Below are 15,237 nucleotides of genomic sequence, written 5' to 3' on the forward strand. Positions count from 1 at the left end.
CCTATTGAAATCTACTACATAAACTTCCTGACTAAAGCTCAATGTTTCTGAACCATACCTCTGTTGATCTTTCTATAAACTGCAATTTACTTTTTAATCATGAGGATTGATTGTTCTATCTGAATAATGCTGCATGGCTTGGATTGTTTCATTTGTATTTTTACTTCTTATCAACTGCTTGGCAGATTAAAATATCCCATAGTTCATAGATAAAAACTATCAACCTACATTATAAATTAATATTTAGCAATTTGCGAAATTACCCATATTAGACTCCAAACTCGCCACCAAGAGGTGAAGGGCTAGTGGTAATATGTCAGACACCTGAACCACTCAGCCACACCATCCTGATATCTGTATAGTTATCTCAATATGAGAATTTTCAAACTGTTTCGTACCCAACTCTCCAAATCTGTGGTAATAATATACTTTATCATACTACTGACTGAACATGTGTAATAACATGGTTAGTATGTACATGCAGTATCCTCTCCCAGATTGTATGTAATATATAACACCATCTCCCTGGCTAGTATAACTATATGAGGAATCATGCAGATTTAATAGGATGGGACCCTCTCCCCAGGGACGTTCAATGGGTGTGAAGTGTGAGTTAACCAATAGCTCTCCCTACATACCCTTTACATTTACTTCAACCTTCATATGACCTCATGACCTAAATCTAATTTTAACCATTCCTATTTAAAACATAAACCACACTTCTCTGTTATGATTTAGCAGAGCAAAAGAACAGAAATCTTCTGCCAGATCTGTTGCTAATTTACAGGTATATCTATCTCAAAATTGGCTTTAAGAAAAAAGAGATGATCTTCACATTTACTGTTCAATGATGTCACTAGGAGAACTAAAAATAAATCAGATAAACTGTTATAATATTAACCTTCTTGACAGGAACTTTGACCTTGAGGATCTCGGCGTATCTGGTGAGTACAGGCCAGGGTATATGAACTTTGACATACTTCGCCTCACCCTCTCTCTGTAACATAAACATTCAATGTGTGTTTTAATGACTGGTGCAAATACTGTACATGAAAGTTTACTCTAATAAGAATATGAAAACATTTCACTATAAAAGGACATTCGATTTAGTATCATGACATTCATTTCTATATCAGATAGCAATGTCATGGATAGCCCTAAACGATAAGATGTTAACTGTCCATTTTGAATTAGCAACTGAACAAATATATTAAGCAAAAGAGTACAATTAAACCATTGATCATTCTTAAACTTGGTAATTAATACATCAAATCATGAGGTTTTTGAACTACAATATAGTTATAATCAAGATTGGTCACAAAAAAACAATTTATTTTCATTACATATATTGTCAATTATTTGCTTTAGTCCATCACCTGATCGTATTCGAGTTCCAGACCCTCGGAGACAAGGTTTCGTTCAAACACTTCTCGTGCCAAACGAGCCTCTTCCAGCTCCTCTGGTTTGCTATCCTCCTCCACTGCATATGCAAGAATGTAGTCAATGCGGCGGCGACCATCTTTGAAAAACAACTTTCTACCCTAAAAAGAACAATTTATTAATATTCAGGTAAAAAAAATATTTCATTGTCTGAAACAGACATAAAACTGGTGTGAACATTCAGTATATACCTTTATAACAGCTGCTTATTATGGGTAACTGATATAGAAAGATCAAAGAAGGAACTCTTACCAAATTACAAAATGAGAAACACTTCTGTTATTTATGAATTTGTTTCAAATCTAAGACTTACAAATATATATTGAATTATAGGACAATTTAACATATATACCATCAGAGTCCTCAACAATGTTGATCAGGAAAGTCATCCCAGTCATTGTATCTTTCAAGCTAAATTTGTTAAATATTTTGATTCTTTTTGAAATAGGGAAGTCACCTTAGATGCTGAAACAATAACAGAGCTATCCGGTTCTAAAAATGTCTTCTGAAAAACAAAATAATCCCAATCCACCTGCTAGCTGTCCTAGATATTTTAATAAAATGGAATAAAAGCGAGGAGTTGAGGATAAAAAGCCATGATGTTAAGAAGCAGTTTCAAATCTATAAAGCGACTAAACACACCATCTACCATCAGCTTCAGGGAGGTTTGAAAACTCCAAGTTAACGACTTCACAAACAAGTGAGTTAACGAGTGTCAAGAAAATTGTCTAAAGCTAGGTAATGTCACACCTCCACTTTAAACTGCTGTACTTTTAACTTTAATGTTCTTCATATACTCAAGAGGGTATGTATGTTCACTGTACCATTCCACAGTTGTGGAAAGTATTTTGTTTGTGCATATTTAAAAACTATCTGCTCTGAAGTGTAAGTATTAATTAGAAGTCATTGATTTGTATACAAAACTTATGCCATTTTGTCTGAAAAATATCTGCCAGTGTACTGTTTACAAACACACAATTTTTTTTTAACAATTTGATGACAAAATTACACACAAATGTTGATATAAAATTCTGTTTTTCAACAATAAGATATTAGCACCAATCAAAAAGCCTTCACTTTAGATTTGCTGTGATGATTCCAAAGGTACAAAGAGCAAATGTACACAAAACTTCAAAAGTCTGAAGAACTATCAGGGATTTGTTTGAGTGTTAATACATGTGCAGATTCACTTCCAGCATTTCAGGGTCGATCAGAAATTTGATCAAGTGTTAGATGTGCACTTTCACACCAACCAACCAATCAGTGACCAAAGTCAGGATTTCTTAGCATAGAGACTTACTTTTCAAATGTATTTCTGAACTTACCTTGATTCCGAATACAAAATTATCGAATATGCGAGTAACCCTTGACCTCATTAACATGACCCTATAAGGTCTGTGTCACTCTTTGAGATATGGAAAATACAGGCGTGTTCCACTTTGTCAAACCAAACCATTTTAATGAAAAAATTATAGATAATTGGTTTTAAATAAAATTTAGGACAATTTAAAATGAAATATCAAAATTAAGTTTGTGAAAACATCTGAACCTGTGTTTGGGATAGATATTAACCTGCAATCCAGAAGTTTATGACAATTTAAGAATTTGGTGAGTTATTGAAATGAAAAGCAAATCTTTAACCATCAACAGACATCTAGCAGGGAAAACTCAGTGCATCATCTTACCTTCATGTCGATAGATCTCTTCAAACAACAAGATATAAGGCTAAATCAACTGATCCTTTTATTCCTATATACCATTTCTATTGAAGTCTAAAAAGCATGCAATTTATATAATGTAAGGTTTGGCTTTACTTAATTTTCACCTGCGTCAGTATTACTTGTCAGTAAAATTTAGTACGCCTTCACACATTACATATACAGAGAGTATTCCATCCAAAACCAGGCTATACCATTGTACCAACCATATAGGCTCACCACATTCACCTGTTAAGGTACTCTTATATACCAGAGTTATTTGCCCTTATAAACAGGTATTAATTGGACTAATTCACATACCATATGATACCCAATAACGTTTGTGTGGGACTTGTTTCTATTGGTGATTGAATGATGTCAAAAGATGATATCTTGCAATAACGTCATTCAGCAGGAAGATTACAAGAAGTTATGTTCCATCACCACTGGAGATACTAGTCCCGAGCAAACGTTACTGGGTATCATGCATGTGGTATGTGATTTTGTCCCATTGCGAGTAAACATCATCGATCTAGAAGAAACAATAGCTTTCCAAGATAATTATAGTGCTATAATAACCAACTCCTATTGACAAGGGCAGATAAATTACTTGTGACATTTTAACTGTGTGATTCCTATATTTTTAGCAGGAACTAATAGCAGTATAGGCCAGTCAGATATCAGGAATGCTAAGAGCTCTTTTTAGGTTCTTAATCTTTTGAAACAAATTAATTGAATTACTTAATTTAACAAAGGATAATTTGATAGAGACTGGATGCCAGTTTATCATTCCTATTTTTACCAAAACATTTCTAAATTTTCATTGGATTTTTACTTTATCAATTTCCGAATAATAATTTTTTTTTCTATCACCAAATGACCTTTGCCTCTAAAACATCAACGACAAGAAATGAAGTCAGCATTGATCATTTCAATTAGTGCATCTTCAGGATATACTGTCAATGTGGAAATTTATGCTAATCACATAAAGGATGTTTTAGTGCAAAATTTCCCCCCTGGCATAATTTTTGGCATAAAAGGTGTATTTAAATTATCATGAAAATGATCATATAGGTTCCGAAATGTTTACACATGCTAATCGTGAAATTAAACATGTGCGAAAATATCCACTTTTACAGTACTCAGCCCTCTAACACTAGCAGCAGTGGGACATACATGAACATTCAGACGGTAGGCACTATAGCGGACAAAACATTCAGACTTACTGTAGGTACACTGGCTGCCTAAATTAGATCAGAAGAAATAAGTCTAGCATGCGTTAAGAAAGTGGGCACCTTGCAATCTAATGCATAGTACAAGAGCATCTGGCAGCCTACATAACATTACGGAAGATTTTCATAAATCAAATCAACTTGGACATATAGTGATACACAAAATTTGTTTCATACTAGTACATCATTCTTTACAAAAGAAAAATAATAACTGCTTTCCTACTAATTCCAGTATCGTATTTATAAAACTAATTTCCCAGTTTTCACACATGATTTGAAAAAATTTTTCACAGTTTTAATGAGGATTATTTTTAAAAAATCCAAGTAATAAATTTCCCATGAATCTAATTTTAACATTGCTGTACCTGATAAATCAATCTGAGATGTCTAATGAAAAAAACACATTGTGTACCATTTTTATCATTCATTCTGTTGTACAGAGCTGTCTTCTCTTGATCACAGGTTGGATTGTACGGTCACTAGTTTGTATGAGAAAATTATCTCATTTTCTGACAAACTCATGGTATTGCTCTCACAAATAAACACAGTATAACAACCCATACCGATAAACAAGAGGAGGTAACTCTGACCAACAAAGAGTCAGAGCAAGAGTTTTAACATGCAGTATAAGAGACGATGCAGAGTCGTTTAACCACACAAGGACTTAAATTTTACCTTTACATCTAGGTCTTGTAGAACGTTCTGTTGATCATAAAACAAACTCCACAATATAGGATCTTGTATCCAGCATAGAGAACCATGCTTCATAACTTTTTTGTTGTCGTTAATACAATTTTGTATATAAGTAAAGAATACTTTAAATATTTGAAACTGAAAATCATAACAAATCAGAGGGAATTCTTCCAAATAAAGAAAGAGACAAATACAAGTGATATACAAAATACTTATGTGATAATACTAGAAAAATAAAACACAACATTAAAAAAATACAATTACAACGATAACTAAATGATGAAATCTAAATTACTTCTAATCATGACATGCTTTGATTTATTAACAATGCCTAAGCATGATTTATCAACAATGCCTATCAATACAAAGCTATCATGCGTTTCTATATCAATGTATATCAATGCAATATGTAAAAGCAAAAGAAAAACTTAACAACTGTACAATAACATCTATATCAAAAATGTCGTACTGTATGCTTCCCCAGGTAACCACACTATGCTTACCTGTACACTTTTGTCTTGTATGTCAGCATCCTCATCTTCGTCATCATCGCCATCACGGTCGCCCCCGGTGCCGTTAGGACTGACCTCGGGAGGTTTCTCACCCGACCCATTTCTCACAGCTACAGTTACATCATCAAGGTCATCTGTCAATGACACAAAAATCCAAAACTGTTAAAACTGATGTGGATATTGTTCGGAGCAAGTGCTAATTTTTCGAACACAATCAATAATACTCAATCCTTCCTACCCCCAGCACTAACCAAACATATGGTACTCTACTGATGGTAGTCCCCACATCCTGTCAATATATACCAGACCTTATACCCAGTATCATATCTATATACCTGTATCATCTTAATCTGTATCATCACTATCTATATATATGTATGGTTGATTTGCTGGGTGTGTGTTACACTGAGTTATCAGACTTTATCAGTGTTTAAAGAAAGTGAAAGTTTTTTCCATGAAGTTTTTTATTCTAGTACAAAATATCCACATTGTTTTTGCAACATACAGATTTTATTTTGTCTTTTAAAGTAACCAATGTGTTAAATGGATGACAGCTTGCTTGTATTTACCACCTTTTGTGATAAGAGCGGGTGCATGTGACAATAAGACATCCTACAGGGTGTAACCTTGGTAATACTGAAAACAGGTGAATCAATTTTAATTTCTCACTTCTCAAATTTCTCATTTCCAATATGGTGACACAAAATGGACATAGACCAACTAATATAAATGTTCCTATCGGAAATTTGAAGCTCAGAAAAATACATGTAAAGTTGAGGTAGTGTTCTTATAACAGAATATCATTACTTAGCTAAAATGGTAGTCAACCAAAAACAAAATATTTTCAAAGAAAATCAATGTATCAGAAAACCTCTAACACAGTAGTGTACCCTTTTAGGGCTGATAAAGTAGGATCTGGTTTCTTGTAAAAATGCTTATGTAGCTGGAAATCATCTCCCTTTGACATACCTTTGGCTTACAATATTAATATCATGATCGCATTCTTCTATGAACCTAATTTGTATATTTACAGGAAGACATTGAAAGACATTACAGTGTGTATATTATAATGCTTTTATGATTCATTTTAAGACTTATTAGCATTCCATATCTAGTATGAATTTCCTACATAGAGGTGCACTGCCTAGGGCTGTTGTATCTGAGGTCAAGAGTCGATCAATATTGCTTTCTAATGCACTTTAAATATGTACTCAGAACCAAAGGATCTCCCTGATAATTCTGTCAATATTTGCCTAACCAGGAATAGGGAGGGCCGACTAATTATATAATGTGACATCCGGTAGACTGTCTGCTGTTGACCTCTCTCCATATAGCTCTATCTATAATTCAAGCGTCAAGCATGTGAAATCTATCCCCACTAGTGTATTATCTTAGAAGGTTATCATTGCTATTCAACACATGTAAACAAGTGATTTTTTTTTTTTTCAATTCCAAATACACTTGAAAAGCACACAGCTTATAAATATATATATGCATGTATTATCATCTTATAAAATCTGAAAATAATGACATAACATACAAGGTCAAGGTTGTGACAGACATGTATGCCACCAGACAATGGCAACACAGTTATTTTACATTCTTATTTACATCTTGGCTTAAAATTGTTGAATCAATGGATTAACAGGTATTCAATTTGTAAGTATATCATACACCAGTGTGCAAGCCTATACAGCGTACACCCACACACGGTAATGTCTTATACAAATATTTATAGGATTGACTTTCAGGTGTTATAGGAATGGTTTAGCCCAGCAAAAGATTGCTAAAAACACAATTGTATTATCATTAAATGACTTTATGACTAATGATTAGACACATTTTATACCAAGGTCACTCATGAACAGCTGTACAAACCTTTTAAACCAAATTGCACATGCATGGTCATTATATTATGTGAATCTATTATGAGCAATTTGTACCAAAGATCTAATACTGTATGTATGTGTAATCAGTATTGACTTTGTCCTTGATATGGCCTGTCTTTAATATAACCTTATATCATGAACACATAGGTTACAGCTATAATATTGAAATCTTAACATAACAACATGTAAATGACAGAGTACAAGGTCATTTGTAATACATAGTTCAATCAATGAAGCAATTAAGTAAAAAATCTCTTTCCTTAAATTGTAAGTTTTCTGTATTTTGAGAGAAATCAAATTTATAATGCGTGGACAACTAGATGACAATGACACACCATATAAAGGCAAAAATTGATGTTTAGGCAAGTAAGTTTAACTTAATCCAAAGTTCCATATCCTGTATCATTAACTCATTCACCCCTGAAATTGTATAATGGACTGGTCCAGTCTTTGATTCAGAAGAGTCTAAATGTATCCACAGGGGTGAATGAGTTCACAAAAAATTCCTTGACTGAAATTAGAAAAAAAAAGTTTCTAAGATTCCATACATGTGCTAATGAACACCTAAGCCACTTATATAGATGGTGCACACCGAGAAGTTTCCGACCCACCTATGGTAGCCATAGGATTGAACGATTCAAAGTCTGCAAATCGGGTCATCTGAGCATATGACGTCCTATTGCGGGAAGGCATGTCCCACAGAGGTTCTCTGGAGTTCTGTCTGTCCATGCTTGTACTTTGTTAGACTGAAAGTGATTGATTAGGTACAGGATGGAACACAGGTATCACACAATACAGCATGCATTTCAAGTGAAAAAGATTCTTTATCTAATTCTGAAACAAAACACTTCAAATTTCTAAGTCTTCAACCATGTAATTGGATAGTTTGAGCAAACAGGTTGGTTTTTTTTTGGTTTTTTTTTTTATTTCATTATTATGTTGACTTAGCATGAATTCAAAGCCAGAATTTAAGTTCGTAAATAGCTTTTTCTCCTGATCAGCAAACATCTTGATTAATGAAGTTCCACTTCAATTTGTGTACCCCCCTCCCCCTAGTACATAACATACATACCAGGATAATCTACATATTATATAAATACAACTTATTAAAATGAAGTTTGTTAAATTAGTTATACATGTTACTGCATTTTCATGCCAAACAACATTCTCTTGAAAATTTAATTTCACAGTTAACAGATAATACTGAACTTGAAGTTGAAATTATTTTGCAGAAATGAGATGGTTTACAGTAATCAGACCTATTGAAGTAAATTAAGTTATAAAACTGTTATACTACCACAATGAATCTAAGTGGTGTAAGTGTGTACTTCAGGAGGCTGGGGACCTTGTGATACTGTGAATCAGACACCGAGTCATACCCCGGAACCCTGTCACTGACACCAAGCTAAGCTGGACATCTCAACTGGGTACAGAATGTGAAGAAAGACAAACTGGGAATACCAATTACAGTTTAATTATCTGTCTAAATAACATAATCAACACATCTTTCTTTCACGAGTCATGGAATAGAAGTATTCTATACAACACAATTTAATTTCCTTTCATTGATTCACAGTGATATATCCACACAGTACTGGCAACTATGTAGACAATGTACAGTAAAATCATAGTTACTAATAATACTTGAAACTCTAATTTGAGCTGCATTTGATCACAGTTTCAAGCACTTATGAAGAACATGTAAGCACCCCTATGACTATTTTACCCCTGACTAACCCATAACACTAACAGCAAATTATACAACTTACCCACGACTTGATCTGCAGGAATATGATCTCCATTCAAATCACCACAATTTACACTCATTTTAACTTAGTCCCTACATGCAATTACTTGGATTATATTGCAGTTTGAAAAGACTTTTAAGACTTGATCACCTACATAAACACCAAACTGTTATAAAAACATTCTGATGGTCATGAAGTTATGATAAAGTTAGTCTATACTCTATGTACACTGTGATGTTGTATAAATCATACAAAGTTTTATAAAACCCTGGGAATACCTATAAATCATATACAAACACATGTAAGTAAACAAAATGTGATGATGAACCAATTCTAAATGTAACTGTTTCCAGCTAGCAAGCTAATAATGAGGATCCAATTCATATGAATATTCCCTACCTAATGAGGATCCAATTCATATGAATATTCCCTACCTAATTTATGCTATTCTGTATTTGCAGATTACAGAGTTATCTGCCCTTGTGGGTAGGTATTGATTGTGATGATTATTTGTTTGTTATATTCCCTATAGTAGTAAGATTATCTTGTTTTCTCGGTCATTTGGGGACAACATATTTAGGAGACTCAAAGATACTAAAGTATTAATGTACTAAAGAATAACCAAATCATGAAATGGAGACCTTATAAAGATTTTAATCTATATAACATTTTCCTCTGAAAACAATAATAATGGAACTCTTCCATATTAAAATTGTTCACTTGTTGACTGATTAGGTCTTAAAATGTTGTATTTACAGCTGAGGTCATTAAAGGACAGCCTCCCTGTATACATCAATTAAAGATGGCCTCCCCTGTATAAAGTATGTGTTGAGTCTGTAAATGTCTGATGTTATGGGAGGCTGCCGTATATTTGTGTCATGTCTTACTGTAATAGCGTTTCTCAATCTTGCCCTTATTAAAGTGCAATCTCGGTGAACAAGCAAACCCCACCCCATCACATTATACTGACAACGGCCAAAACAGTCGCCCCACTCCCTTTATCCTGAGCACTTATAGCAGAAACTACCACGTGCACTTATAAAGACTATGGTGTGTCTTGGCCTAGAAACAGAACCCAGCTAGAGCATGGGCAAATACTAACTTCAAGGCCAAAAGTGAAACCTAGGATTGACAGAGGTGTTTTTTTTGGAAATTTCAGGGGAAATACGTCAAATTTTGATGGGTTAATCAACCTCAATATATATATATAGTAATAATAGCTAATAAAGTATCACTTTGATCAAGTACAAAAAGGAGAGAATTTAGGGTAAAGCAATACACAAAAGTGATCGTTAAGCTGTATCCCGACCTTATGGGGTAATGATATGCCCACTGGTGTACCTTCATAGGGATGAGTTAGCCTTAAGGTAAAACAGAGGCCATGTCAAAGTTAAAATAAAGTACATATCTAATTTTTGTATTGGAGTGCTCCAATGCTTTGTTTACCCATAAGCTAGGCCAAACTGTACCACCTACACACATCAACACCCACACTCTGATAACAGGTAACATGTCACCTGTATGTATAACCAGGTACAGGTGGGATGTATTTATAAACCAATACATGCCACTCACGTCTCTGGTTTAATTCCCACCTTTCTTGCAAACACGAATATGAAGTTTTTACTGCAAACAACAGGTTATGTATCCATGCATACTAGGATTTTTTTTTAAATCAAAAGAAACAGGCTTATAGACAATTCATGTTAGTGACTGAAAATAAAGTTAACCTTTTTATTGGTCTTCATCATTTTTTTATGAGTGGAACTTCATTAATCTCGACTGGATACATTAAAATCCTAGATTATAAATCATGCATCTAATATAGTTTTCATGTAAACATGCAATTATTTAACATTTCTAATGTTTATAAACTCACAAAGATAGAAGCTGAAGATAAAATTTATGCACATTTAAGGTAACATATATAATCAAACAACAAATAAGAACAATAGTAATAAGCTAATTACAACATACAATGTATACATAATCTACTTGATTCTACACCTGAGTGACAACTCTGATCTATTAAATATAGATTCTGTATTGGCTACAGTCACAAAATATATAGCTCAGTATATAGCTATGCTTGTAAGTCTTACACAAAATTTCTGCACACAGTACACTACAGTAAATACAGGAACTACTAGGATATGGAGTTAAAGCACCAAAACACATGCTAGCTAAATACACCTGACAGATCAAACATCCATAGGTAAGATTCCTCCCCGGAACTACACCCTATACCCCATTGTTATACTGTAACTTAATACACCCCTCCCTACTAGTGTTGGGCTAACACAAACTTGGTTCAACACACTAAATATAGATATATAGATGTGTCAATGTAATAAAATAGATGAAAATCTCACGGCCAGGTATCCTCCCAGGAGCATGTGTACAGGTATAATCAGTGAAGAGGAAAGGTCACATCAAAATACCTGGTCAGGGGTCAGTTGATCTGTATACATATGTGTAGTATACTACCTGAAGAGGCCACATGAGGGATATTTCACATTTCTTTTCTTTTGAGTCTCCTTGCACTTTTTCAATTATAAGGTTATAGTGAAAAAAAATATAATGTTTAAGCAGGAAAGTATGTAAAACTGCACACTGATCTATCTCTTAAACAATTACAAATAGATAAAGGTGACAAAAGCCATACACTCATTACATTATGAACTTATATACTGCATATCATTATTCCTTCAACTTCAACATACATTTTTTTGATATCTAAGGTAGTTATGATCCTGGCATCCTGAGCAATCTGTATTTATAATTATTAGACCAAAGATACAAATGTACAGCAGCAAAGACCAGGACATTGCTCAGCTGTCTAAAAATCTTTTAATACCACAGGTATATATACAATTCGCAAAACACAAAATGTGAAAAACTGTACACACTACTAGTACATAAGAAACATCAATGTTACAGAAGGAACATTAATACAGGATGTCAAAATCATTCATTTTTCAATAAACTTGATTTTATATGAGTTTTATTGAAATTACTAACATATAACTTAATATAATAAATTGCATGATTTAAACACTCAAAAAGTATACCAGATAGTTATAATACACAAAGATCCACTGGTACTTTATCTATCACGGTTGTATATATATACACAGGAAGGTGACAGTTAACAAGACCGTGACAGATCCATCTGATATAATATTACTTACTTTTCTCACCATATCTATATAGCTTATGTGTATAATTTTTCTCATGGTGCGAAAAAATCTGACACCTACAAATCTGTTGGTATTCACATATCTGATACAATTCAAGATTTTTATTTATTTATTTTACAAAAAAATAATAAATAGTAACTACATTGAGTGAAAACAACATCAAGCAAAATATGAAACCATGCATTTATGATCAACCAACAATTGATTTAACAAAGGAAAAAATATGAATTACAACACATAACACATGACGGTATCAAATCTTATTTCCATGCAACAATATTATTATAATATATAAACATGATACACGGAAAGAAAAAAAAAGAACACATTTTTGGCTAACATTTAAACTTAGATTCTATCAGGTACACTACAAAATAGTTCTATAAGTCTAGATCTGTACATACCTAGAATAGCAGGTCGACCAACTACTATAATAAACAACAAACACAAACAGCTACATTAATCATCAACATTCTCCAAAAATAGAATGCATGTATATCATAGTAATTTTCATGCAAAAATTCAATGGTGCTGCTAAGAATTTAGCATTTTGAATATCCCCATATTGTATATGTAAATTCAGTTATATTTTCAAGTGATTACAGTGTATGAAATATTATATCATTTCAGATGACAAATGAAATTATTTACAAGATGACTTTGTGCCAAAATAATGCTGCAAAATTAAAGTTATGGATGATATTTTATTCAATAGATAAGTCTGATGCTGGGTTACCTCCCCTTTCTTTGATTACATTTAACCAATGATGGTCAGCCTTTATTAATTATTCATGCTTTTTCTTTTGAGTCTCCTTGCACTTTTTCCAAAATAAAGGTGACAAAAGCCATACACTCATTACTGAACTTATATACTGCATATCATTATTCCTTCAACTTCAACATACATTTTTTTGATATCTAAGGTAGTTATGATCCTGGCATCCTGAGCAATCTGTATTTATAATTATTAGACCAAAGATACAAATGTACAGCAGCAAAGACCAGGACATTGCTCAGCTGGTCTACAGGTATATATACAATTCGCAAAACACAAAATGTGAAAAAACTGTACACACTACTAGTACATAAGAAACATCAATGTTACAGAAGGAACATTAATACAGGATGTCAAAATCATTCATTTTTCAATAAACTTGATTTTATATGAGTTCTATTGAAATTACTAACATATAACTTAATATAATAAATTGCATGATTTAAACACTCAAAAAGTATACCAGATAGTTATAATACACAAAGATCCACTGGTACTTTATCTATCACGGTTATATATATATACACAGGAAGGTGACAGTTAACAAGACTGTGACAGATCCATCTGATATAATGTTACTTACTTTTCTCACCATATCTATATAGCTTATGTGTATTATTTTTCTCATGGTGCGAAAAAATCTGACACCTACAAATCTGTTGGTATTCACATATCTGATACAATTCAAGATTTTTATTTATTTATTTTACAAAAAAATAATTAATAGTAACTACATTGAGTGAAAACCAACATCAAGCAAAATATGAAACCATGCATTTATGATCAACCAACAATTGATTTAACAAAGGAAAAAATATGAATTACAACACATAACACATGACGGTATCAAATCTTATTTCCATGCAACAATATTATTATAATATATAAACATGATACACGGAAAGAAAAAAAAAGAACACATTTTTGGCTAACATTTAAACTTAGATTCTATCAGGTACACTACAAAATAGTTCTATAAGTCTAGATCTGTACATACCTAGAATAGCAGGTCGACCAACTACTATAATAAACAACAAACACAAACAGAATAGGCTCAGTTCAAGATAACTAAATAGCTACATTAATCATCAACATTCTCCAAAAATAGAATGCATGTATATCATAGTAATTTTCATGCAAAAATTCAATGGTGCTGCTAAAGAATTTAGCATTTTGAATATCCCCATATTGTATATGTAAATTCAGTTATATTTTCAAGTGATTACAGTGTATGAAATATTATATCATTTCAGATGACAAATGAAATTATTTACAAGATGACTTTGTGCCAAAATAATGATGCAAAATTAAAGTTATGGATGATATTTTATTCAATAGATAAGTCTGATGCTGGGTTACCTCCCCTTTCTTTGATTACATTTAACCAATGATGGTCAGCCTTTATCAATTATTCATGCAAAATCTCAAAGAGCTATGCTGGTCTACAAACTCTGATCAAAGTCAAAGGGTTAGATATATAAAACTATATATACCAATATATCCAAGAAAAAACATGTACTCAAACATATGCAAAAATTAAGGAATGTTTATTGTGTTTTCATTGGTACATGAAGAACAGTTACCTTATAATTATTATATCTACATAGCTATAATTGAAAAACATGTAAATAAAAAATAAACAATTACAAAGGATAAATCTGATAGCCTGTTTTACAGCTAGATTTGATAAATGTGGAAGAGACTTCCCAGAAAATGACAATCATGAATATATTTTGTCTACACCGTTCATATCATACTTCATTGCCCCATATATGCTATACATGTTAATTACAGTCACCGAAGCCATATAGGTAATAATTAGTGGTCACCTTCTGATACTATATACTATAGTGTTATACCTACCAGCTGTTTCCTCTGCAGCTAACATGTGCAGCTTTACATCATCATCCACTGCACCCGCCATTATGAACAGGTTGTTGTTACAGCTCTCATATACAGGGGTGTATTCTCAGGTACCACAACACCTGTAATCAATAACAATAGTACAATTGATCTATTGTTGGTGATGTTCATTTCATTGTTAGATAACA

At 32.7% G+C, this 15,237-nt stretch overlaps 1 protein-coding gene across 3 annotated transcripts in view; it reads right to left on the reverse strand.

Annotated features, from left to right (window-relative positions):
• The window catches only part of LOC138323737 (anoctamin-1-like), a 106,646-nt gene extending 94,938 nt beyond the window's left edge, over positions 1-11,708 (reverse strand). The window contains exons 1-8 of one of the 3 annotated variants that reach the window (XM_069268546.1): positions 11,584-11,708; positions 8,075-8,209; positions 5,566-5,708; positions 5,045-5,071; positions 4,364-4,381; positions 3,126-3,143; positions 1,377-1,541; positions 902-997 (exon numbers count right to left, since the gene is read on the reverse strand). In XM_069268546.1, coding sequence (XP_069124647.1) covers positions 902-997; positions 1,377-1,541; positions 3,126-3,143; positions 4,364-4,381; positions 5,045-5,071; positions 5,566-5,708; positions 8,075-8,192 — 585 coding nt within the window. In that variant the 5' untranslated portion in view covers positions 8,193-8,209; positions 11,584-11,708. The remainder of the gene's footprint in view (positions 1-901; positions 998-1,376; positions 1,542-3,125; positions 3,144-4,363; positions 4,382-5,044; positions 5,072-5,565; positions 5,709-8,074; positions 8,210-11,583) is intronic. The other 2 variants (XM_069268556.1, XM_069268565.1) reach the window with 2 other exon arrangements.
• Between the last annotated feature and the right edge of the window lie 3,529 nt (positions 11,709-15,237).

This window comes from Argopecten irradians, chromosome 1 (assembly GCF_041381155.1).
Source record: "Argopecten irradians isolate NY chromosome 1, Ai_NY, whole genome shotgun sequence".
Classification (NCBI taxonomy): Eukaryota; Metazoa; Mollusca; class Bivalvia; order Pectinida; family Pectinidae; genus Argopecten; species Argopecten irradians.